At 40.0% G+C, this 23,196-nt stretch overlaps 1 protein-coding gene across 4 annotated transcripts in view; it reads right to left on the bottom strand.

Moving 5' to 3' along the window:
* LOC118749841 overlaps positions 1-12,661 on the bottom strand; it is a 28,943-nt gene extending 16,282 nt beyond the window's left edge. For 3 of the 4 annotated variants that reach the window (XR_004994294.1, XM_036484620.1, XM_036484622.1), the window contains exons 1-3: positions 12,545-12,661; positions 2,436-2,539; positions 2,038-2,380 (exon numbers count right to left, since the gene is read on the bottom strand). Coding sequence is in view for 3 of the 4 variants with exons in the window: in XM_036484620.1 (XP_036340513.1) it covers positions 2,038-2,380; positions 2,436-2,539; positions 12,545-12,577 (480 nt within the window). In the remaining variant the exon portion in view is untranslated. Of the gene's footprint in view, positions 1-2,037; positions 2,381-2,435; positions 2,577-12,544 lie in introns of all 4 variants that reach the window. The other variant, XM_036484621.1, reaches the window with a different exon arrangement.
* Between the last annotated feature and the right edge of the window lie 10,535 nt (positions 12,662-23,196).

Raw genomic sequence — 23,196 nt, 5'->3', positions numbered from 1 at the left:
GCGCCAAAAGGGGTTCAACGTTGTGCACTTTAATGCGCGCAGCTTGAATAAAGAAAAAATGGAGGTGATAGAGGAGTATTCGAATTATCTAGTGTTGATGTCATTTGTGTATCCGAGACTTGGTTTAGACCTGAAGTAAAAGATGCCCACTTTGACATTAAGGGTTACACAATTTATAGAACAGATAGGAAGATCAAGAGGGCTGGTGGTGTTGCTATGTATTGTAAAAAGTATTTAAAAACTCGGTTGATATCAAGAATATCTGGTAGCGCTACTGAGCATGTGTTAGTTGAAGTGACTAGTTCATCGTCTAAAGTCCTTTTTGTCTTGCGTTTATAATCCTCATAAATGTTGTAATGTGAATGAATATTTTAATATGTTGTCCTCTGTCGCTGTTGATTATAATGACATTGTTATTTGTGGAGATTTTAATGTGAATCTGTTATGTAGTGATTTGTATAGCTCTCGCTTGTTAGAAGATGTCTCCGGTGTTGGTCTAGATGTGGTTAATGTGTCTGTACCCACTAGGTATGGGCAGAACTGCTGTCCCAGCCTTCTCGATTATTTCATTGTGTCTGATACGTCCATTGTTTTGAAGTTTGACCAAATGTCATTTATCTCGGACCATGATCTTATTTTTTGAGCAATTGATATTAATTTTGGCAACCATAGTATTTCAGCTAGTCCATCACAATAGCCCAACTTCGCTCTGGCTAGTTAGCAGTGTATAATATCTTAAGAAATTTACGAATGTCTGCAACTTTTACGCCGGTCCATGTTAGGAGAAAACTCGCTAGACAACTAATAATGCCTATCATTTGCTACCCTGAACTAGTCTACAGTAAACTAAGCTCTAAATCTGCTCATAAAATTGATGTTACATTCAACCATGTTACACGCTATGTGTTCGGGTTGGCAAAATTTGACCCTATCTCTGGTTGGAGAAAGAGTTTACTAGGCTGTGAAATTGCTAGCTGTCTGAAAGCCAGAACCTGCATCTTTCTCTGTCGGCTTATTATGTATACGGAGCCAAGCTATCTATATGACAAGCTCATTTTCCCTCAGTCAGCTCGAATTAATGACTTGATAGTACCAAGTTATAATTATTATACCTCCGCGCGGCTATTCTTTGTCAATGCTATTCGTACATGGAACTCTATTCCAATGTTCATTCGCTGTAGTCTAAATAAAAGCAACTTTAAGTTCGTTCTATATTCGTACTTTCGTTAAAACAAATATATACATATGTATGTACATATTTTGCAAAATTATGAGTTTCGCTATCTAAATATATATTTTTCGGCCAATACGGATAGCCATTGTATTATTTTTAATTGTATGTTTATTACAAATCTTAGTCTTAAGAATTACTATTTATTTATTTTATTTTTCTGCTTTTCCTGTTTATTGATGTACTATAAAATATCGTAGACCTTATTGTACTAATGTTTTTTCGCAATAAATGAAATGAAATGAAATAAAATGAAAGATATTAACCTAACCTAACACCATTCATGCAACTTTAAAAGTTTGTAACTTTTTAAATAGACGCCTTCGCGCTCTGGGGTTTGGTTAGAATCGGAAAAAGCTCTACACGCCCTCATTTTTATTTTTTTCAAATTTGGACCGAATTTAAGGAAAATTTTCCCTGCCAGAGTGCCAGGCCACTTGCTCAATTTGGTGAATACCACTAATAATTTGCTGGGGTGGCAGTGCTAGTTGAGCAAATTACGAAAAGTATAAACGTCATAAGCACAGTATAGCCAAAAATTTCGAAGTGAAACTACCTTCTTTTTACCTTCCTTTTATTAACTCGGGATGTAACTATGTAATATTGATGCGCCTAAAAGATACAGGGATTTCTATTCTCAAGTTACATACCTGATGACAGTACGAATGGCAATTATAATAGGGAGGTTTTAGTTTCTTTAACAATAATTTTATTTCATAGTGAGCTACAAGTGAGTTGAACTGGTTATCTCTTCTACCTTGTTATATATGCATTGGAAAAAATAATTTTTTCATTTTTAAACATACCTTGCATTTCTCTTCACCACAAAATATTTCAACAATCATATTATTATCCTTGGCGAATTTATATGAAAAAGCTCCATGCTCTCCATCATGATTTTTCGTTTCCATTTCGAAGGCCAAAGCAACATTATTTTGATTCTCACTTAGCGGGCGACCATTTATAAGCCTCTTATTTTTAGAGAAACTGTAATTTTCCTTACAATCTGGTAATTTGTACTGAGTATGGCAAGGTATAAAATTGTCTCCGCCAAAGCTTCCAGTTGATATATTTTCTAACGAGTTAAGGTGGTCTGATATTTCATACGAATTGTTCCAACTTTTGGGCTTTTCCTCTGCATGGAATTCTCTGAAAACGGTGAAAGTAAGTTTGATAGCAAAAGCTTTTATTTAGAAATAATTACCTAACAGACTTCCTTCCACTAAAACTTATCCGACGTTTTGGTTTTGAAGTAGAGACTGCATTGGGTTCTATTCGAGGATTTGATGTGGAGTCCGAATTCCTTAGCTGAGTAAACATTTATTCATAGACTCGATATAAATACCTTGGTAAAAGAATTATATGTGCATCAAGTTTTCCTTCGATTTCTCAGCATTAAATAAGGGTACAGTTAGTTAGTTAGAATAGCCCTTGGTTTATATGTATTTTTCGTACAATAGGTTGGTATTCCAGTATAATTTTATTCACCGTTTCACCAATTAGTAGTATATTCAATAGAGAATTATTATATGTATGTGCATAAGGAGTTATTCGGCTTCAATTGGTGCAGTGTTATAAATTCTCAACAAAAAAGTACACTAACTAAAAACCTTTACCCTCATTTAATGCAGAGAAATTGGGGGCATACATCAAGATTACCAACCGTTCAGCTATAGAAAAACTAAAAATGCAGATTGCTAGTACTTTTTACGCTAATTTTAACTATATAAATATTATTTGCCGCAAAAGTAGATATAAAAGGTAAAACAAAAAAATATTGATATTTTAAAATATTAATATTTTGTAAACTGCGCAACCGATTCAAAAGGTAATGATGTCAAAATAGAGACAATTAATTTATCTTCAAGCTGATATATAAAATATGTATGCTTTTTTATATATTTCAGCGGAAGATATAAAACAAAAAAATTTTCATAATTTTTTCTTAAAACAACCTTTCTTTAGAAAAAGTCTATAATCAATGCAAACAAAATTTATATTATTTAGAAAGTGAAAGTTTTTACCTTTAATTTGATATACCTATTATATTATGATTTGCTTTTGAGTTTTCAGAATTCAGTGATAATAAAAAATATGTATAAAAAACATGTATGTATGTGCAAAGGCATATTGTAGTTAATTAAACGGGTTGGCTTTCCATTATGGCCGTTCGTTAAAGGGGCGGTTGGCGAAAGGTAAGTGGGCGTGGCACCTCTAACCCACCTTTTTGGAGAGGGAATGAATCGCCATTGACACAAATGCAACCCCCGACCACCTAGGTCCCCCTATGGTTCCCTAGGGACCCCTTAAAAAAATTGCCAAAAATCACAATTTTCATTTGCGTTTTTTTCGCTTGAAAAATGTTAAATATTCATTTGCACAAACATTTTTATATACGCATTTTTATATACAAGACAGTAACCATAATAGACATCACTGGGGCTGCAGCCCCAGGTTTACCACACCGAAAGGGAATTCTAGTTACCTCAACCTTTCCCAAGACTACATCACTGGGGCGGTGCACACCAGAAGGAAAATTCTATTTGGTGAGGGTTATAGTCCCTAAGTGCGGCCGAGGGCCGCTTACACAGAAAGGTGTTCTCTGCAAAGGTGTTCAGCTCCGCTTCTTCGGCAATGCAGAAAGGAGAATTCTACTTTGTAAGGGCTATGATCCCTAAGCGCGGCCGAAGGCCTCCTACGCAGAAAGAAGTTCTGGGCAAAAGAAACTATGACATCACCCACCCTTGTCACTTTCTTGTAAATGCTTTTAATTTTTTTATCACTGAATTCTTAAACCTCAAAAGTAGATTATTATAAAATATGTATATCAAATTAAAGGAAAGCACTTGCATTTTCTAAATAATATATGTCTTTAGCATTGACTAGCAGACCCGGCGAACTTCGTCCCGCCCAAAATTTTTATATATTTTATTGAAACTTTTTGGTCCAAAATTTGTACCAACAATTCATGTTTACGATTTCCATTGGCACATTTGTCTGCTAAGATTAAGGTTTGGTGGTTCTTTGCCGCTTTAAATAACCTAAGGAAAGTGTTAAACTATGTTCACATTACCAACATAAAATACTTAGTTTCGTTTAAAATACCTCACTAAATTAAGTGCGTTCATACACGCGTTTCTTTATTTGGCTTGACAGCTTTGAAGCAACCCTGTGTTATTGTTTATTTAACGAAAAGAGATCGCGAATGTGAGTAATTGCGTATATTTTTATATTCTGAGTTGTTTGTGGTAATTTTTTAGATTTTAGATGAGTGATCAAAAGAGAAAGCTTCTGGAAATATTTTACAAACTACCACGCGCGATTATTAAAAACAAAAACGTCTAAACACAATGACATATCAGTTGTGGGACAATACTTTTTTCGATTATTATCGATAAAATTAGAGCCGACACTGATTTGTTCGTGCTTTGGTTCTTGGTTTAAGATAAACTACGTACTTTCATCTTAATTTACTGAGAGACTTTACAAAGCGAAATTACTTAGTTTGTAATTAATTTATGCGTAAATTAAGATTGACCTCTAAATTACGCCAATGGGAACATAGTTTTATATCCGTTCTTGAAATTCACCAGTTGTGTGGAATTTCATAGCACGGTTATTCGCAAAGCGAAATAAATTTTTTCCTCTTCACTCCCTGGCGGCAACAATGACCCGGTTCTATAGTGAATGTCCTAGAAGCTTTACAGTATAGTAGGTGGCAATTTCAAAATGGGTGGGTGAATCATTGTTCTACAGAAATGCAATATACATATACTTATTTCAGACGAAATACCTTAAAAGTTTGAACGCACAATAATATTGGAAAATCACATCCATTGGGCCAATTGCAACGCAGGAGCGTTCGATATACTCAATGGTGCAACAGGTCGATTTAATCTGACCTTCACGGCCCCTTTTCTCACTTGGCTATTTTTAGTAATAGCTCGACTTCAGCACCACTTGGCAGCACGTTTTTGCAATAGTATTGCATACATATTTAAAACATTAGCCATATCGGATCATAAATAACATTTTTAGTAATAGCTCAACTACAGCGCCAACTGTCGGATTAAATTGTGAAACTAAACCATCCAGAGACCCACTCAAATACACAAAAAGTTTCGTTAAAATCCTTACAACCATTTAGGAAGATTTCACTCACAAACACACCTACAGAAGAATAAAAAAATTCATTCAAAGATAGCTAAAGGTCGGTAGGTTTGTAGGCCTCACACCCCTTTTCAAATAGCCCAAATTTTCTCCATGAGTATGGGCTTGATTTCAACTATATAAATTTTCTCCATGAGTATGGGCTTGATTTCAACTATATACATTCTCCATACGAAGTTCCAGTACTGTACCATGAATACTTTCAGAGATATGCAGTATAAAAATTCGATTTATATGGGAGGAGCCACGCCCCCCTTTCCAACAGCTGCCCTCTTTCTTCATGAGTCTGCGATTGATTTCGTATATCTCCATACCAAGTTCCAGAACTCTACCATGAACACTTCCAAAGATAGGCAGTATGAAAAATTCGGTTTGTATGGAAGATGCCACGCCCCTTTTCCAATAGTTCCAATTTTTCTCCATGAGTATGCGATTTATTTCGTACATCTCTATACAAAACTCTAGAACTCTACCAAAAAATTTCCAGATATAAGCAGTATGAAAAATTCGGATTTGTATGGGAGATGTCACACCCCTTTTTACTATAGCTAAAATTTTTCTCCAAGGGTATGCGATTGATTTCGTATATCTCCATACCAATTTCCAAAACTCTACCATGCACACTTTCAGAGATATGTAGCATGGGAATATCGGTTTGTATGGGAAGTGCCACGCCCCCTTTACATATAGATTTTTTTCAGCCTAAAACCATCCTTGGGACACGTGGGGCAGGTGGCAGTTTCAAAAAAATCGGTTCAGCCGCTCTCGAGCCTTGCGAAAACTAACAAACGGCTTTCTAAATATAAATTATTTGAGATATATTATATATTATAATTATATTTTGACAGTATCCGTTGGTTCTGATTGGGGCAAAAAAATCTTGCCTAGTGACGAATTCGCCCCTTGATATGGTCGTTACTTAAAGCTATTTATATTCGAAATTGCATGAAAATTGGAAAACAGGAATCTATAAGCTTATCCAGGCAAAAAGCTACCTATGTACCGAATTTTAAGCAAATCGGACCATAAATACGATTTCTTCGAACAGATCGGTCCCTGGTCCACTTCTCGGACAAAATGATATATGATAATATATGCTAAAAAGCTACCTACGTACCGAATTTTAAGCAAATCGGACCGTAAATACGATTTTTTTCGAATAGATCAGTCCCTGGTCCACTTCTCGGAAAAAATGGACCATATATCCTAATATATGCTAAAAAACTACTTACGTACCGAATTTTAAGCAAATCGGACCATAAATGCGATTTTTTCGAATAGATCGGTCCCTGGACCACTTCCCGGAAAAAATGGGTCATATATGCTAATATATGCTAAAAAGCAACTTACCTACTAAATTTTAAGCAAATCGGACTATAATAAGATTTTTTCGAATAGACCGGTCCCTGGTCCACCTACCCGAAAAAAAGTAAAAATTTTTTATCCTAAAACATGGTGGTTACCGAAAGCTATTCGTATACAAAATTTCATGAAAATCGGAGCAGCCGTTCGCGAGATTACCTGTTACAAAAAAAAGGGACTTCTCTTTATATAATTAGTATAGATTATGCACTTTTTTCTAAAAATGGTTATTTTATGAAAAAATTATAACATTTTATTTTTTTTTATATTTTTGGCTTAAATATTAAGGCAAGCAAACACATTTTATATATCAACTTAAAGGTAGATTAATCAATTGTTTTCCCAACGAGTGTTGGTGGACGTGTTTCGGCGCATAATATTGGATACCTTCTTTTTTGGCGCAACGGCACATGTGTGTGTGCCTTGTAAAATCACCATTTTGATTTAAGTGGATAAGCAAAACCTAAAAACTATAGCCTTTTTCAAGGCTGACGCTTTTGAGTACAGACGGTGCTTCGCTTTTGACGTCACAGCGTATTTTTTTGGACAAATCTGCGGAATTTTTTAATTCACCGGAATTGTGTGGGAGCACCCAAGGTTCAGGTGAGTGATTGTGACTTTAGTGTGGGGTTGCGAAATCTCTTGTGCTTTTGTTTTAACTTTTTTGCCTTAAAAAAATCAAGCCTGCCCCCGACGGCAGGAAAAAACCCGAAGCCGCTATGGCATCCTCACTATCGAGGACGTCATCGGCAGATGACTTCGAAGCTTTCCCGAGCAACAATCTAGTTAGGGGCAAGCGCCTAAAAAAAGAAAAAGAAATTAGAATAGCAAAAATGCTAAAGCCTCATGTCATGGCAAGAACTAGTCTTGACATGGGTGTAACCGGTGAGGGAAAAAACGTGGAGGAACCAATGAAATGAGCATAGACATACAAGTAGATAACGGGACAACGACGAGTACCGATAGCCCGCTTTTGGCTGCGGATAACGGACAGCAAGCAGGTACAGTGACTGCAAAAGATGCTCACTCAAACTCAAATTCAGACATTACTTTGTATCCCCACAATTTTTCCGGCGTTTACATTGTCTTAGTTGACTCATCCCAATGCAATGACATGATTGTAGTGCTTTCAAAAACTTATATTTTCGGTAAAGTTTTGTTCCAATTAAATTTTTAATGTTTAACAAAAATACATTTTTAACTATACAGCAAGATGAAAAAATTTGAAGTGAAGAAAAATTTTCATTTTGATTTCCATTTACAAAAATAACTTAAATCAAAAATTTTCAAAATTAACAAAGTTAAAAAATGAAGCAAGTATAATAAAAAGTATGAACCCTACAATGATAAACGATAGAATCACAAACGGCCTTACATTGTTTAACAAAATTAAAAATTTTAGAATTAAAGATAATGACTTGATTTTTGCTATTGGCAAGAGTCTTTATAAGGTCACCTTTAAAAATGCTGCTGCAGCCAACAATTTCGTCCTTAATGATAAAATAAAATATATTGGTCTCAGAGTTTTGTACCTAAAACGGCAGTAGAAACATACGGTGTAGCGAGGGGCATTCCGACATGGTGTGAGGAAGCGGAGATCAAGGCCGACGCCATCTCTAGCGTACCTATTACCACAGTCAGGCGCTTCACGCGTAGAAACCAGGATAACGAATCCTTTACTCCCACAACCACTGTCAAAATTGGATTCTCTGGAAAAGAAATACCCGAATTCATTATATTCAATTATACCAAGCATTACGTGGATTTCTACGTCCCACCCCTAAGGCAGTGTTTAAACTGCGGTAGGCTAGGGCATACTCAGTTTTCCTGCAAGTCTAAAAAATGTTGGATCAAATGTGGCCTTGTTACCTGTGATATCAACTCATGTGTAAAAAAATGCATTCTATGCGGCAGATTAGAGCATGTTTCTACTGACAAGCTCACCTGCTCGGCATGGGAAAAAGAACGTTCAATCAACTACATAAGAACAGTTAAAAAACTGTCCAGACGTGAAACAATAAAAACCTATTTCTCCGAGAGCCAAAATCGGTTTGACTTGCTCGCTACTGAGGACATAGATTTCCCGAAGATCTCTGAAAAGGCAGAGAATGTTAAAAATAGGGATTTGAATGTTAACAAAAAACTTACACGAGCAAAATACAGTACAATTGTACGCAAAACAATGCCAACTATCAAGGCACCAGTAGAACAAGCAGCCAGTAGGGAAAACCGGGTTAGAGCGCCCAGAGAGTATGTTCTTAATAAACCAGATTACCTTAAAGGGAAAGTTACTGAAATGGAAAAGCTTATCACTGAACTATTTAAAATTATTCAGAAGGTCTGTGCTGGCGAGCACTTTGGCGATGTTCTAGGGGAGGTACAAAACGTTAAGCAAAAATTTGATGAGGTTATGATTCAGGAAGATTTACATGCGATAAACAGGAAAACTAATCCCCTGGCCCATGCATAAAGTAATGAAGATATTGCAATACAACTGTCAGTCCTTAAAATCCAACATAAATACCATAGAGTACTATTTAAACCATTACGATTACGATCTTGTATGTCTAAGCGAAATTTTCACTTGTAACGAACCACAACATAGGAATATTATAAATTATAATATAATAGAGAAAAATAGATTTGATGGCTATGGCGGCGTCGCCATAGCTCTGAAAAAAAACAAATTAAATTTCATAAAATAAACTACATAACTGATGCTGATGTCTTAATTATTAAGACTAAAAATCTAAAGCCAAATCTTGTTGTTTGTGCTGTTTACTTTCCCCCAAGCGTACTCACTAATGACTTCAAAAACGAAATACCCAGGCTCCTTTCATTTTTAGAACACCAAGAAAACGTCCTACTACGCGGCGACTTTAATGCCAGGGCGAGAGTGTGGGGTGACCAAACTCAATCCTGTAGAGGCAACAATAACAGAACAGAATAATATCTGAACACAATTTTTGGCACTTAAATTATGGCTCAATTACGTTTAAAAATGATACCTTGTCTCCTAATGGGTCAGTGCTTGACCTGTCATTCACAAATAGCTCGATCCCTTTTTCCCTATCTCTATAGAAACCACTATGGTCACCCACTAAGGACATAGGTTCCTGGCTCAAAAAAAAAACTACTTGATAGTTTACAGAAAACCATTCTTGAACCAAATTTTTACGACATACACCCGCAACTCCAAACTGAAATTGAGGCAGCCACATACACTCTCAGCCCGAATAGAAGTCCAAAAGCCTGGTGGACTGACGAGCTTGACAAAGCCTTCCGCTTTCTCAAAGCAGCATACAAAAAATGCAAATTCTCACCCTCATATAAAATGCTAAAAGCTTTACCTGATGAATCTCTCAATAATGTGCGAACTGCCCTAAACGATGTCTTTCTAACCAACCAAATCCCTGATAAGTGGCGCGTGATAAAAATAGTATCAATCCCCAAGAAGGACAAAGATTTAAATGATTATTCTAACTTCAGGCCCATTGCCTTAATCTCTGTATTTTTAAAATCCATTAACCTATGTATCAAAGATAGAATTTCCACCTTTCTTGAGGACAATAATACGTTACCCAAACACTCCTTCGTATATAGGAAGCACAGGTCAGCCACCATATGCGTCAACTATATTTTACATGAAGCAGCAGTTCTTAAAAAACAGGGTCGTAAAGTCATTGTGTGCGCCTCTGACATCAGCAACGCATATAACTGCGTTAACATTAGTAAACTAAAAGTAGTCATTGGCTTGCACAATGCTTATACGGAATGTATAATCAACTTCATAGCTCATAGAAAGCTACTACTTGGTAAAGATTCCATCGAAATACACTATGGACTCCCCCAAGGTAGTTGTGTCTTGCCTTGTCTCTTCAATTTATATACAAAAGATCTACATTCCATCCAGGATAGCAACACCAAATTGTACCAGTTTGCGGACGATTTCTTAATCATGTCGTACCATAACAGCCTTGAGCAAGCCACTGCAAATTTGAGGCACAAACTAAATGACTTTGCGCAACTATGTTCAGATCTAAACCTCTCCTTCAATGCTGACAAAACCAAAGTTATGCATCTATGTAAGGGCAAACGTACATCTATCGAGATTCAATGCCAAAATCAAGTTATTGAGCAGGTCCATTCTATTAAATTTCTAGGTAGGAACATCAGTTCATCACTATCGGTCCAAGAACACTATACAGAAGTAATTAAAAAATCACAGAATAACTCTAATCTTTTTAAATGCCTTACCACAGTTAAGTCCGGACTACATCCACAAATTGCTCTGAACTACTATAAATCAGTTGTTCGGAGCAAGATTGAATATTGTCGTACGTCCACTTCAAATTGCTCTAAAACCGTCAATAGGAAGATTCAAACCTACCAAAATAGTTTTCTAAGGAGAAGCCTCGGCCTCACCCCAGCAACCCCTATCCCCATAATTTATGCGATTGCAAACGAATTGCCACCGGCAGAAAGGGCTAAATGGCTAACAGCCAAAGAACTAATTAACAATTTCATTGTTGACAAAGAGTTCAGTGAACATATGTACAACTCGCACAATGTGAATTCTAGTTATAGTGCGGTCTTTAATGAATTTAGGAATGTCTTTGATAACCTTTGTATTGTAAGAGAATCAGTCACTGCCCCTAATCTACATGTTATCACCAAAACGCTAACTGGAAAAAAAAACTAATGTAACTACTGACGAGATAAAATCGACTTACTGGGCGATGGTAAATGACTACAGAAACTCTAATTTCTGCATTTTTTTCACAGACGCTTCTGTAGGCCCTACGACCACTGGGTGTGGAGTCTACAACTACACTAACAAAGATGAACATACATTCAATGCGTAGTTCAACGGAGCTTCATCTGCCTCGGGAGACGCGCACCACACTTGCACAACTTCGCTCCGGCTACTGCAGCAGGTTAAACTCCTACCTGAGTAGGCTGAATGAGGATGTGCCTAATGAATGTCCGGCATGCGGAGAGACCCCACATGACTCGAAACATCTCTTCGCATGCCCGGCAAACCCGACATCCCTAACGACCTTGTCCTTATGGGCAAACCCCGCAGAAGCTGCACGCTTCCTAGGGTTACCGTTAGTGGAACTTGACGACAACGACTGAGATACCAACCGATCTGGGCGGGGTTGTTGTAGCCGCTACAACAACAACAACATACATTCAAAATCAATTTTAGTGCCTCATCTACCTATGGCGAAACCATAGCTATTCTCAACGCGCTTCAATTGGCCAGAGAATCAGACTATAATAAGGTCCTAATTTTTACCGACAGCCTTATCGCCTGCAAATTACTGGCCAAAAACAACACTCAGAACTACTATATCCTTGAAATACACTAATTAATTGAAAATTCTGACTTTTTTAATGTTATCGTCATCTGGACGCCCAGTCATTTTGGCATTCCAGGCAATGAAAAGGCTGATTCTCTGGCAAAAACAGCCGTTAACTGTGATAATAATTTAAGTGTTAAGTTTACCATAGATGAGGCTCTAAGAAACATCCACAATCATATTCATAACCGATGGTACAACGATTTTATCAACTTCTCCCACACCAAACACAACCTTTTCGCCCAAATTTTTACACAGAAGCCACAAAAGACTTGGTTTTACAAATTCGGCTGCATTTTTAGTTCTCCCATAGCTGAACGGTTGGTCATCTTGATGTTTTCCAAATCGAGGAAAAACAGGATGCACATATGATTCTTTTACTAAGGTATGTTTATAAACTTTTAATATTACTCACCGTGCTTCTCCTCGCTTTGTTTTTTAGATCCATATTTATTAAAAACACCAAAGCACTGAATATTAGTAAAATTTGAATAGCCTAGAAATGAACCTGTTTATCGATATTCGATTATTAACGTCTAAACGGCTATGGTATTATACATATAGGGTCCTGTCACACGGTTAGTAATTATCACGATCTTTGGATCACGATCCATATTGATGGATTGATGGATCGCGCACGAATGCTACATGCTCAATATTTATCGCGTCAGTATTTGCGTAATTTTTGTGCAGAACGCTTATTATGATGCAAGATAATATTTTTACTGGGAAAATTTTAGTTTAGCATCCCCCGCGTACAAAAAAAAAGGTGTCTGTGGGGGGTAAGGGGAGTTCTCCTGATTGCAAATATATACACTTTTAGCCGCAGGAGGCTTATAGTTTTTAAGTTATTTGTTGTAAAAGTTTGTAAATTGAACTAACCTCTCGGCGCTATTTCACACAATAAACACTATATTTATGTACACACTCCGGCAAAATAGTTGCATTAAAACCCCGCACAATAAAATGTAAACATATTTTTTACATTTATGATGTTTTTTTAGTAAATTAAATAAGCTTTTATAATTATCACGCACTTATATATGTATACTCACATTGTGAATACAGAACTGTTGATTGAACCATGGTTTCACACTGACATTAGAAGAGTGCTGCCACATCTAAGAAAAGAGAAAGAGAAAAGAGAATAGTTTTTATCGTACCCATTTTCCTGCTCAGCGTTGAATTAGTAGTAAAGGAGGGTATGGAGTTAAACACCCCCAATATATAAAAAAAAAAGTCACGCGCTGCAGGCGAACATTTTTAATTAAAAAATCGCGCGATTTTTATTACAAATTTTCATTATTTATCGAAGTATTGATTTTTATTGAAAAAGCGCCGCAGGCTAAAATTTTTAATAAATAATCGCGCGATTTTTTATTAAACATTTTCATTATTTATCGAAGTATTGATTTTTATGGGAAAAGCGCCGCAGGCGAAAATTTTTAATAAAAACTCGCGCGATATTTTATTAAACATTTTCATTATTCATCGACGTATTGATTTTTATGGAAAAAGCGCCGCAGGCGAAAACTTTCATTATTAGTATTTTCATTATTTATCAAATTATCGATGTACGTTTTCTACATTAGTGTACTTTGAACTACAATAACACCAGTAAATATTATTTCCACCCGAAAAAAATTATACCGTTATGATCAGGAGTAAGACCCCTATCGATCCTAATATTATAATTTTTAATAAGAGCAATGTATGTACATACGTATTGTACACTTATACTCCCTAATTATACGCACTTATTTGTGGTGTATTTTTTTTTTAACGTATGGTAGCATACATTTTGTGTTACTGTCAGCCATTGTTATTTCTGCTTGTTTATGAAATGTGCAAACGTTTGTGAACATATTTATAAACGCGTTTTACTTAATTAAATAATTAAGAATTGTATATTGAAGTGGAAATCTCAGGCCGGGGTTTTAATAAAACTATTTTGCCGAAGTGTGTACATAAATATAGTGTTTATTGTGAGAAATAGCGCCGAGAGGTTAGTTCAATTTACAAACTTTAACAACAAATAACTTAAAAACTATAAGCCTGCTGTGGCTAAAAGTATACATATTTGCAATCAGGAGAACTCACTCTCCCGTTCCATAGCTACCTTAATGCGGAACTCCGGGGATGCCAAACTAAATTGCAGCCATTAATTGTAGCTTGTAACTTTAAAATTTGTTGTGGAGAGAAAAAAATTGTAGCTCTCGTTTTTTAAGAAAAAATGGTATGTAGTGCTAACTTGACACCATACACCAAGTCGATAGAATTGAGATATCCAATATGTTACTATGCCATTAATTGTAGCTTTTAACTTTAAAATTTGTTGTGGAAAGAAAAAATTTGTAGCTCTCGTTTTTTAAGAAAAGTGGTATGTAGTGCCAACTTGACACCATAGATAGATAGATAAATAGTGGTTACGTATGGCACTGCGGCCAGTAGGTCTATTGTGCCCCTAGCTCATCACAACAAATCAACCAGCCCCAGAGTGTCTATAAATTTCATAATAGACCCCGGGGACAGTGAGTGTATGTGCTCCTCTCTTGGCCAGACGTGCCCTATGCTCCTATTCCTCCTGCGTGCAACAGCCTCACATTCCATAAGAAGGTGTAGAGGAGTCTCCTTGGCTACATCGCAAAAGCGACACAGGTCGCTGGACCAGATATCTAGTTTATGCAGGTGCCCTCTGAGCCTACAATGGCCCGTCATAAAACCTGTAATAATTCTTAGTTTCTCTTTTGGGAGATCCATGAGAAGCCTGTATCTTGACAGATTGTAACCTCCTTATAAGCTTTTTGCCTGAGGTTGGCCCATTTTGCCAAGCCAGTGCAGTTCCCTCTTCTGCTGTCCCTTCTGAGCATTTCCTTTATGGTGTTGGGTCCTACTGCCAAAAAGGGCTCAGGTCCTATCGGGGTCGAGAAAGCACCCGTTCTGGCCAGATTATCAGCTTCTTCGTTTCCTGCAACCCCCATATGCCCTGGTACCCACATTAGTTGGATATCATTGACCTCCGCCAGAGCATTGAGCCTCTCGACAAACTCCCAAACCAAGGAGGACTTGATCTCGAATGCTGAGAGGGCCATAAGTGCCGCCTGGCTATCACTTAGTATAAGTATCATTTCATTCCTATAGTTCCTGTGAATGTTAATCTCAGCGTACATACTGATGGCATAGACCTCCGCTTGAAAGATGCTAGGGAAAGTTCCCAGGGGCACCGAAAGCTTCAGCCTAGGGCCGTACACGCCTGCTCCAATCCCCGCGGGTGTTTTAGAGCTGTCAGTGTACCACTGTATTGTGCTCGCCTGTATGTGACTCCATAATAGAGGTACACCAGGTCGCCTTGTTGTAAGTGATTGTCCTGAAATTTCTCTTGAAGACCACCTCTCTGTTAATATCGTCCCTGGGGCACAAAACCAGGAAGAGCTGGGTACCTAGCTTGTCCCTGTTTCTGGATGATAACACCTTGCCTTTGCCGAAGCCCTCTCTCGCAAAGTTAAGGAGGTTTCGCTTTGCAGCCTCTTCAATTGAGATATGCAGTGGCTCGAGCTCCAGCATTACCTCGAGCGCTGCCGTCGGGCATGTGCGCATTGCTCCCGTAATGCAAACACATGCCAGACGTTGAATCTTGGAGAGAGTCTGCCCCACCGTTCCCATAGTAGTCCTGGAATACCAAGCCACCGCACCATAAGTCACTATTGGTTTCACTATCATGGTGTACATCCATCCAAAATTTTCATTATTTATCGAAGTATTGATTTTTATCGCGATTTTTTATTAAAAATTGTCATTATTTATCGACGTATTGATTTTAAATCGCGCGATTTTTTATTAAAAATTTTCATTATTTATCAAATTATCGATGTACGTTTTCTACATTAGTGTACTTTGAACTACAATAACACCAGTAAATATTATTCCACCTGAAAAAAATTATACCGTTATGATCAGGAGTAAGACCCCTATCGATCCTAATATTATAATTTTTGATAAGAGCAATGTATGTACATACGTATTGTACACTTATACTCCCTATTGTACGCATTTATTTGTGGTGTATTTTTTTTAACGTATGGTAGCATAAATGGAGTGCGATGGGGTATAGTCATTGCGCTGGGTATGCAGTTACAGTTGCATGGCTATACTCAATCCCGACTCTTGCGTCCTCGTTCGCGCACTCTGGGCAACGTGAGCAACCCATGTGCGAGATGCGGTAACCAATCCGAGTGGAGCCTTGGGTCACGGCAGAAAGAGAGGGAGCTTCGGTGGGGCCACTCTGACTTATTCGGTTTAAGGGCTCACTGAAGTCTGCAGCGTCTGTTCACCAGTAGCTGCGGCTGCAAGCTGGTGTCTGCTTGGAGCAAGCGGCTCGCTATATAAACGTGTATTTGGTTGCGAAACCACCCCCGTCCAAGAAATGCGTTGGACGGGGCAAGGCAAACAATGTCTGGGGCCTAGCGACGTCTACTACAGCTGCCATGTAAAGGAGCGCAAATTCGGAGTTGGATTTGTGGTGGGAAAGAGACTCCGTCGCCGAGTACTGTCGTTCACCCCGGTGGACGAGCGTCTAGCCACAACCCGCAACAAAGCGGGATTCTTCAACATCTCGCTCATCTGCGCCCATGCCCCGACGGAAGAGAAGGATGAGGCATCCAAGGATGTCTTCTATGAGCGCTTGGAGCGCACGTACGAGCGTTGCCCCCGTCATGATATCAAAATCGTGCTTGGCGACTTCAATGCCAGGGTGGGCAAAGAAGGGATCTTTGGAACCACCGTCGGAAAATTCAGCCTCCACGACGAAACGTCCGACAACGGATTGAGGCTGATCGACTTCGCCGGGGCCCGAAACATGGTAGTATGCAGTACTAGGTTCAAGCATAAAAAGATCCATCAAGCTACCTGCCTGTCTCCGGATCGAAAAACGAGAAACCAAATCGATCATGTTGTGATAGACCGAAGGCACGCGTCCAGTGTTTTAGACGTACGCACACTCCGAGGCCCAAACATCGACTCGGACCACTATCTTGTTGCAGCCAAGATACGCACCCGCCTCTGTGCAGCAAAAAATGTGCGCCCAAATATGCAAGGAAAGCTTAACGTCGAAAAGCTGCAATCACAACAGACGGCCAGCGCTTTCGCTACTCGACTCTCACACCTGCTCTCAGAGAGCACTCTTCAACAAACCGACATATGCGAGCAGTGGAACCACATTTCCCGCTCATTAAGTACCGCCGCCGAAGTAGTCGGATTTCAGCGAGCCCGAAAGAACAACTGGTACGATGAGGAGTGTCAGGAAGCTGCAGAGAAAAAAGATGCCGCCTACAGGGCCACGCTGCGATCGGGCGCAACGCGCGCTATGTGGGACCGCTATAGGGATCTGAAGAGGGAAGCGAGACGTATTTGCCGCAACAAGAAGAGAGAGGCAGAAATACGTGAGTGCGAAGAGCTTGAAATGCTCGAATTTTTACCAGAGAGTTAGGCGACTTACGGAAGGTTTAAAGACCGGGGCGCACTCCTGTAAGAACAATAATGGCGACCTAGTAACTGATGTCCAGAGCGTACTTAAATTATGGAGGGAACACTTTTCCGCCCTACTAAATGGTAGCAGCACGGAAAGATGTGGAGAAGAAGAACCCGAGCCCGCAGTCGATGATGACGGCGTCGACGTTCCACCGCCTGACTATGACGAGGTACGTATAGCAATAACGCGGCTGAAAAACAACAAAGCCGCTGGAGCTGACAGCCTGCAAGCTGAGCTATTCAAGTACGGCGGCGAGGAGTTGATAAGGTGCATGCATCAACTCTTGTGCAGAATATGGTCAGATGAACGCATGCCCGACGACTGGAATTTAAGTGTGCTCTGCCCAATCCACAATAAAGGTGACCCCGCCATTCGCGCCAACTACCGCGGGATCAGCCTTCTAAACATAGGTTACAAGGTTTTATCGAGCGTATTGTGTGAAAGACTGAAGCCCACCGTCAATGAACTGATTGGGCCTTATCAGTGTGGCTTTAGACCTGGCAAATCCACCATAGACCAGGTATTCACAATACGCCAAATCTTGGAAAAGACCCGCGAGAAAAGGATCGACACTCACCACCTATTTGTCGACTTTAAAGCCGCTTTTGACAGCACTAAAAGGAGTTGCCTATACGCCGCTATGTCTGAATTTGGCATCCCCTCAAAACTCATACGGCTGTGTAAAATGACGTTGAGCAATACCACCAGCTCCGTCAGAATTTGAAAAGACCTCTCCGAGCCGTTCGCCACAAAACGGGGTTTCAGACAGGGCGACCCCCTTTCATGTGACTTCTTTAATCTGATGTTGGAGAAGATAATAAGAGCTGCAGAACTGAACCGCTCAGGAACAATTTACTACAAGAGCGTGCAATTGCTGGCTTATGCCGATGACATCGACATCATCGGTTACAAAAACCGCGAAGTCTGTTCTGCTTTTTTCAAGTTGGATAGGGAAGCAAAGCGCATGGTTCTGGTGGTAAACGAGGACAAGACGAAGTATCTCCTGTCATCAAACAGACAGTCAGCACATTCGCGCCTTGGCACCCACGTCACTGTTGACAGTTACAATTTCGAGAAAGTAGAGAATTTCGTTTACTTGGGAACCAGCATTAACACCGATAATAATGTCAGCATTGAAATCCAACGTAGAATCACTCTTGCCAACAAGTGCTACTTTGGACTGAGTAGGCAATTCAGGAGTAAAGTCCTCTCTCGACGTACGAAAACCGCGCTCTATAAGTCACTCAACATGCCCGTGCTGGTATATGGCGCAGAAGCATGGACAATGACAACATCCGATGAGGCGGCTCTTGGCGTGTTTGAGAGAAAGATTTTGCGGAAGATTTACGGTCCTTTACGCGTTGGCGACGCGAGTACCGCAGACGATGGAACGATGAGCTGTATGAGCTTTACAACGATATGGACATAGTGCAGCGAATTAAAATACAGCGGCTCCGCTGGCTTGGTCATGTCGTTCGAATGGACACCGACGCTCCAGCTCTGAAAGTATTCAACTCGGAAACCGCTGGTGGTAGTAGAAGAAGAGGGAGGCCCCCACTGCGATGGAAAGATCCGGTGGAGAAGGACTTGGCTTCACTTGGCGTTTCCAATTGGAGCCAGTTGGCACAGAGGAGAAACGACTGGCGTGCTTTGCTGAACTCGGCCAAAATCGCTTAGGCGTTTACAGCGCCAAAAAAGAAGAAGAAGAAGAGATGGGAGCATAAATTTTGTGTTACTGTCAGCCATTGTTATTTCTGCTTGTTTATGAAATGTGCAAGCGTTTGTGAAGATATTTATAAACGCGTTTTACTTAATTAATTAATTAAGAATTGTATATTGAAGTGGAAATCTCAGGCCGGGGTTTTAATGCAACTATTTTCCCGAAGTGTGTACATAAATATAGTGTTTATTGTGAGAAATAGCGCCGAGAGGTTAGTTCAATTTACAAACTTTAACAACAAATAACTTAAAAACTGAAAGCCTGCTGCGGCTAAAAGTATACATATTGGCAATCAGGAGAGCTCCCTCTGCCGTTCCATAGCTACCTTAATGCGGAACTCCGGGGATGCCAAACTAAATTGCAGCCTTTTTATTTTGTATGAATAATTTGCAGATAATGCATTCCACAAATATTTTAAAATTTCCCATGTTAATTAAAATATTTTCAATTTGTTTTGAAAGGTTTTAAGCAACGAGAACCAAATCATAGCGAATACGTTTTCAATGTTCGCAATAGTTGCGTTCCAGATGCTTCACGATTTGCAGGTTTTTACAGGAAGTCGTTCCAGGTGACCACCTCCCATAAGGTTTATTAATGGGGAAAACAGCTGTTCCTGCAAATCGTGAATTTCGTGAATATCGTGAAGCATCTGGAACGCAACTATTATGAGAGTACCCGCCCTATTCCCACACCAATGACAAAACTCAGCGGCTGACTATTGCCTTTACTACTGCGCCTAATACTATGCCGCAAATTTATTTTAAGCTGTCGTATGACAATTGTCAGTTTTATTGTTATGTAAGTGACAACGGCGAAACAATATTTATATTGTGTTTTAGGCGCAGTAATTGTGACAATAGTCATATGATGAATTTTGTCAGTGTTGTGGGAATAGGGCGGTACAAGATGTACTGACGAAATGTATGGATCACGTTTTGTAAAGCTGGAATTAGTCGAGAACGCAGAACGTATACTTAAACGCAGTCTGTATACGCAGAATTTTGTCGATTACTGGAGCCGTCAGTGTTGCTTACTACACTGTTGCCACTAATCAATGCCTTTTCATAAACTCACCCCTTCAACTACAATTTTTCGTGCTATAATAGTGTTACGATTATCCTTGAACCCTCGTCCGGGTTTCCCAAATCCTCCAGTTCGTATCGCTGGATTGTTAAATGAAGGCTAAACGATGACCAAATGGTAGTACAATTAACTTTATTGTACAACAAACAATTTTACAATACTTGCTAATACAGTAAAAACACTACAATACTTGTTAAAGCAATTACAACGCTTTACTGAACCTGTTACACACAATTAAACTTATAGCTTGCTTATTCGCAACTCGCTTCTCTGCTCACTTCACTTGTAGCTGGCTGACTTGTAATTCGTAACTAACTCAACTCCGCTGTGGCGACGCCCTTATATACCTGCGCTGGCACTTATGGCAACTCTAGAACATTCTGAAGTTTATCGCTCATTCTCTTTCTCTCGCTGTTCGCAGTGTTCATCCAACTTGACGTTTCTCTTTGTGGAACATTCTACGTCATTCTTCGACCATTCTGCCTATTTCTCGTTGTTCGCTTTGTGTTGCCGCAGTATTCGCCACACTGCCCTCCACCTAAGTCTGATCGTCCCGATCAGACACACTTGCCGCTCCAACCGCTGCAAGTCTTTCCAAGTGGGCCACTTTCATCTTGGTCCTCGGTCTCCCCATTGTCTGGATTCGATGCACTGCGTCCTTCAGCCGTTTGTCAATCCTATATGGACCTTTCCAGTTACGCTGTTGTTCGGAGGTGAAGCCTTTCTTCGGCTGCGGCATGTGCAACAACACCGAATCACCTTCCTGTAGCTCTTCTCGGCTCGATGCGTTACTGGACATTGGTTCTAGCTTATCTCCGGTGGTGCACCATCTCACATGGTCGTGCTTCTGCCGGCCACTGGTGGTGACCAGACCATGTCTCTTCTCATGGGCACCCTTTTCGCCAGATCTATGCCGCATCATCTGTCCTTGACACCCAGACTCCCGCCTTCGTGCTGCACTTCCTTTAGCACATCTTGCTACATCCGGATCCTTACGCTGAAACTTCCGTCGTCGTTTCGTGTCTCGCTCTTCCGCCGATGCTAACTTCATTGACCCGACATGTATAATTTCAACCTTGGCTTCCGGCTTAACTGCTCGCCTTTCCGACCACCTTTTTCGGGACACTTCAATGCGCCCCTACTGCTTTCACAGCCGCTTCCATTTCCGGCCACCGGCGTATCACCATTGCAACGTGGATCAGTGGCTTTCCTCCTGCCGGAAACACTGCCTGGCTTGCCATGACCACTTCCTTGTTGCGACCTCTTCTTCACTGAGCTAGCGGAACCGTCACGCTTTTCCTGTATCGGTGAACCGCTTCCTTCTCCTGACGAAACCACTCCGTCTCCATCACTGCCAACCTCCGCCCAACTAATCGCTTCTGGGTCTGGTGGAATCTTCGGCACTTCCTCTAAGACAAACCGTCTGCTGAAGCACTGGTTGTCGTAACCAACCCTAAGTGGCACTTTCCTGTCGCCATAGGTTAGGATCATTCCCTGGAGGTCAATCTTCATGCCTTGCCCAAGTAGGAAATCCACGCCGATGATGACTTCATCCACAATGTCTGCGACAATAAACTTCGTGTACGAGGCCAACCCGTCGATTATTACCTCGCATAGTACTTCTCCTAACACTTGGGTTCGCTCACCAGTTGCAGTCTGCAGCTTTGCTCCAGGTAGTGGCTTCACATAAAAAGTAGTCACATCAGGTCGAATAATGGAATGTGACGCTCCAGTATCCACTGTCAGCACTCGCTCCTGTCCATTCACACATCCACCAATAGTGAGGTTGCTCGCATTCCGGCCAATTTGTGAGACGGAGATTATGGGCCCTTCAACTTCTGGAGCCAGCACGCGGCCCTTCCTGCTGGCACGTTTTAGTTTAACGACTGATTTGAGTTGGATTCGTCTCCCTCAGCCCTGCGTTTGCGTCCTGCTGAATGGTTGAGCCCACTGGAACTTGCGCTGCAATCGCGGGCGAAGTGGCCTGGTTTTCCGCAACTAAAGCATTTCCTAGCACCATCCTTTCTCTCGGTTGCACCAGGAGTATTCTTCTCTGCCATCGACTTGAGTGTTTTCAGGATCTCGTTCATCACGTCAGGTGTTTCCACTTCTACTCGATGGGCTTTGTAGGCTGGTCTACTTAAGAGCGCTGCCGATTCACGTGTCTGAGCATACGAGACCGTTTCAGCAAATGTTGGCTTTGGATTTGCATACGTCTCGCGCTTGGTATACACGTCCCGCATTCCGTTGATGAACCTCTGGATTTTTACTCTTTCGAGGTGCTCACCAGATGCATCTCCAATTGCCAAATGAGCCAACCTTTCAACCTCGGAGGCGAATTCCTGTAGAGTCTCGTTGGATTTCTGTTTCAATTTTAATGCAACAATTAACACAAATTTTTCCCCATAAAAAAGCATTTTGCTTGTAGGGTATTTTATTTGTATGTTTTTATAATACTTGTTTAAGTTATTGATTTTCAATTTATGGTTCTATGAATTTGTTTGTTGTTGAACAGAAAATTTTTGATTATTATTAAATAAACTTTCAATATTTAAAAACTTAAAATTTTCTCTTCTTAAATCTAAAACTAAATATATTTAATAATTAAAATATCAGCTAATGATATATCGCTTGACACTTTTCATGATTTTACCAGAAGAAAAAGTTCGGGTAAAATCCTGGAACTTCCTTGAAACAACTCTCCAAAAATCGCTCTCATTTACAGGATTTCGGAGTA

Source organism: Rhagoletis pomonella, unplaced genomic scaffold (assembly GCF_013731165.1).
Source record: "Rhagoletis pomonella isolate Grant_MI unplaced genomic scaffold, Rhpom_1.0 Rhpom_scaffold_00065, whole genome shotgun sequence".
NCBI classification, from domain to species: Eukaryota; Metazoa; Arthropoda; class Insecta; order Diptera; family Tephritidae; genus Rhagoletis; species Rhagoletis pomonella.
This window is presented reverse-complemented; position numbering and strand designations above follow the sequence as displayed.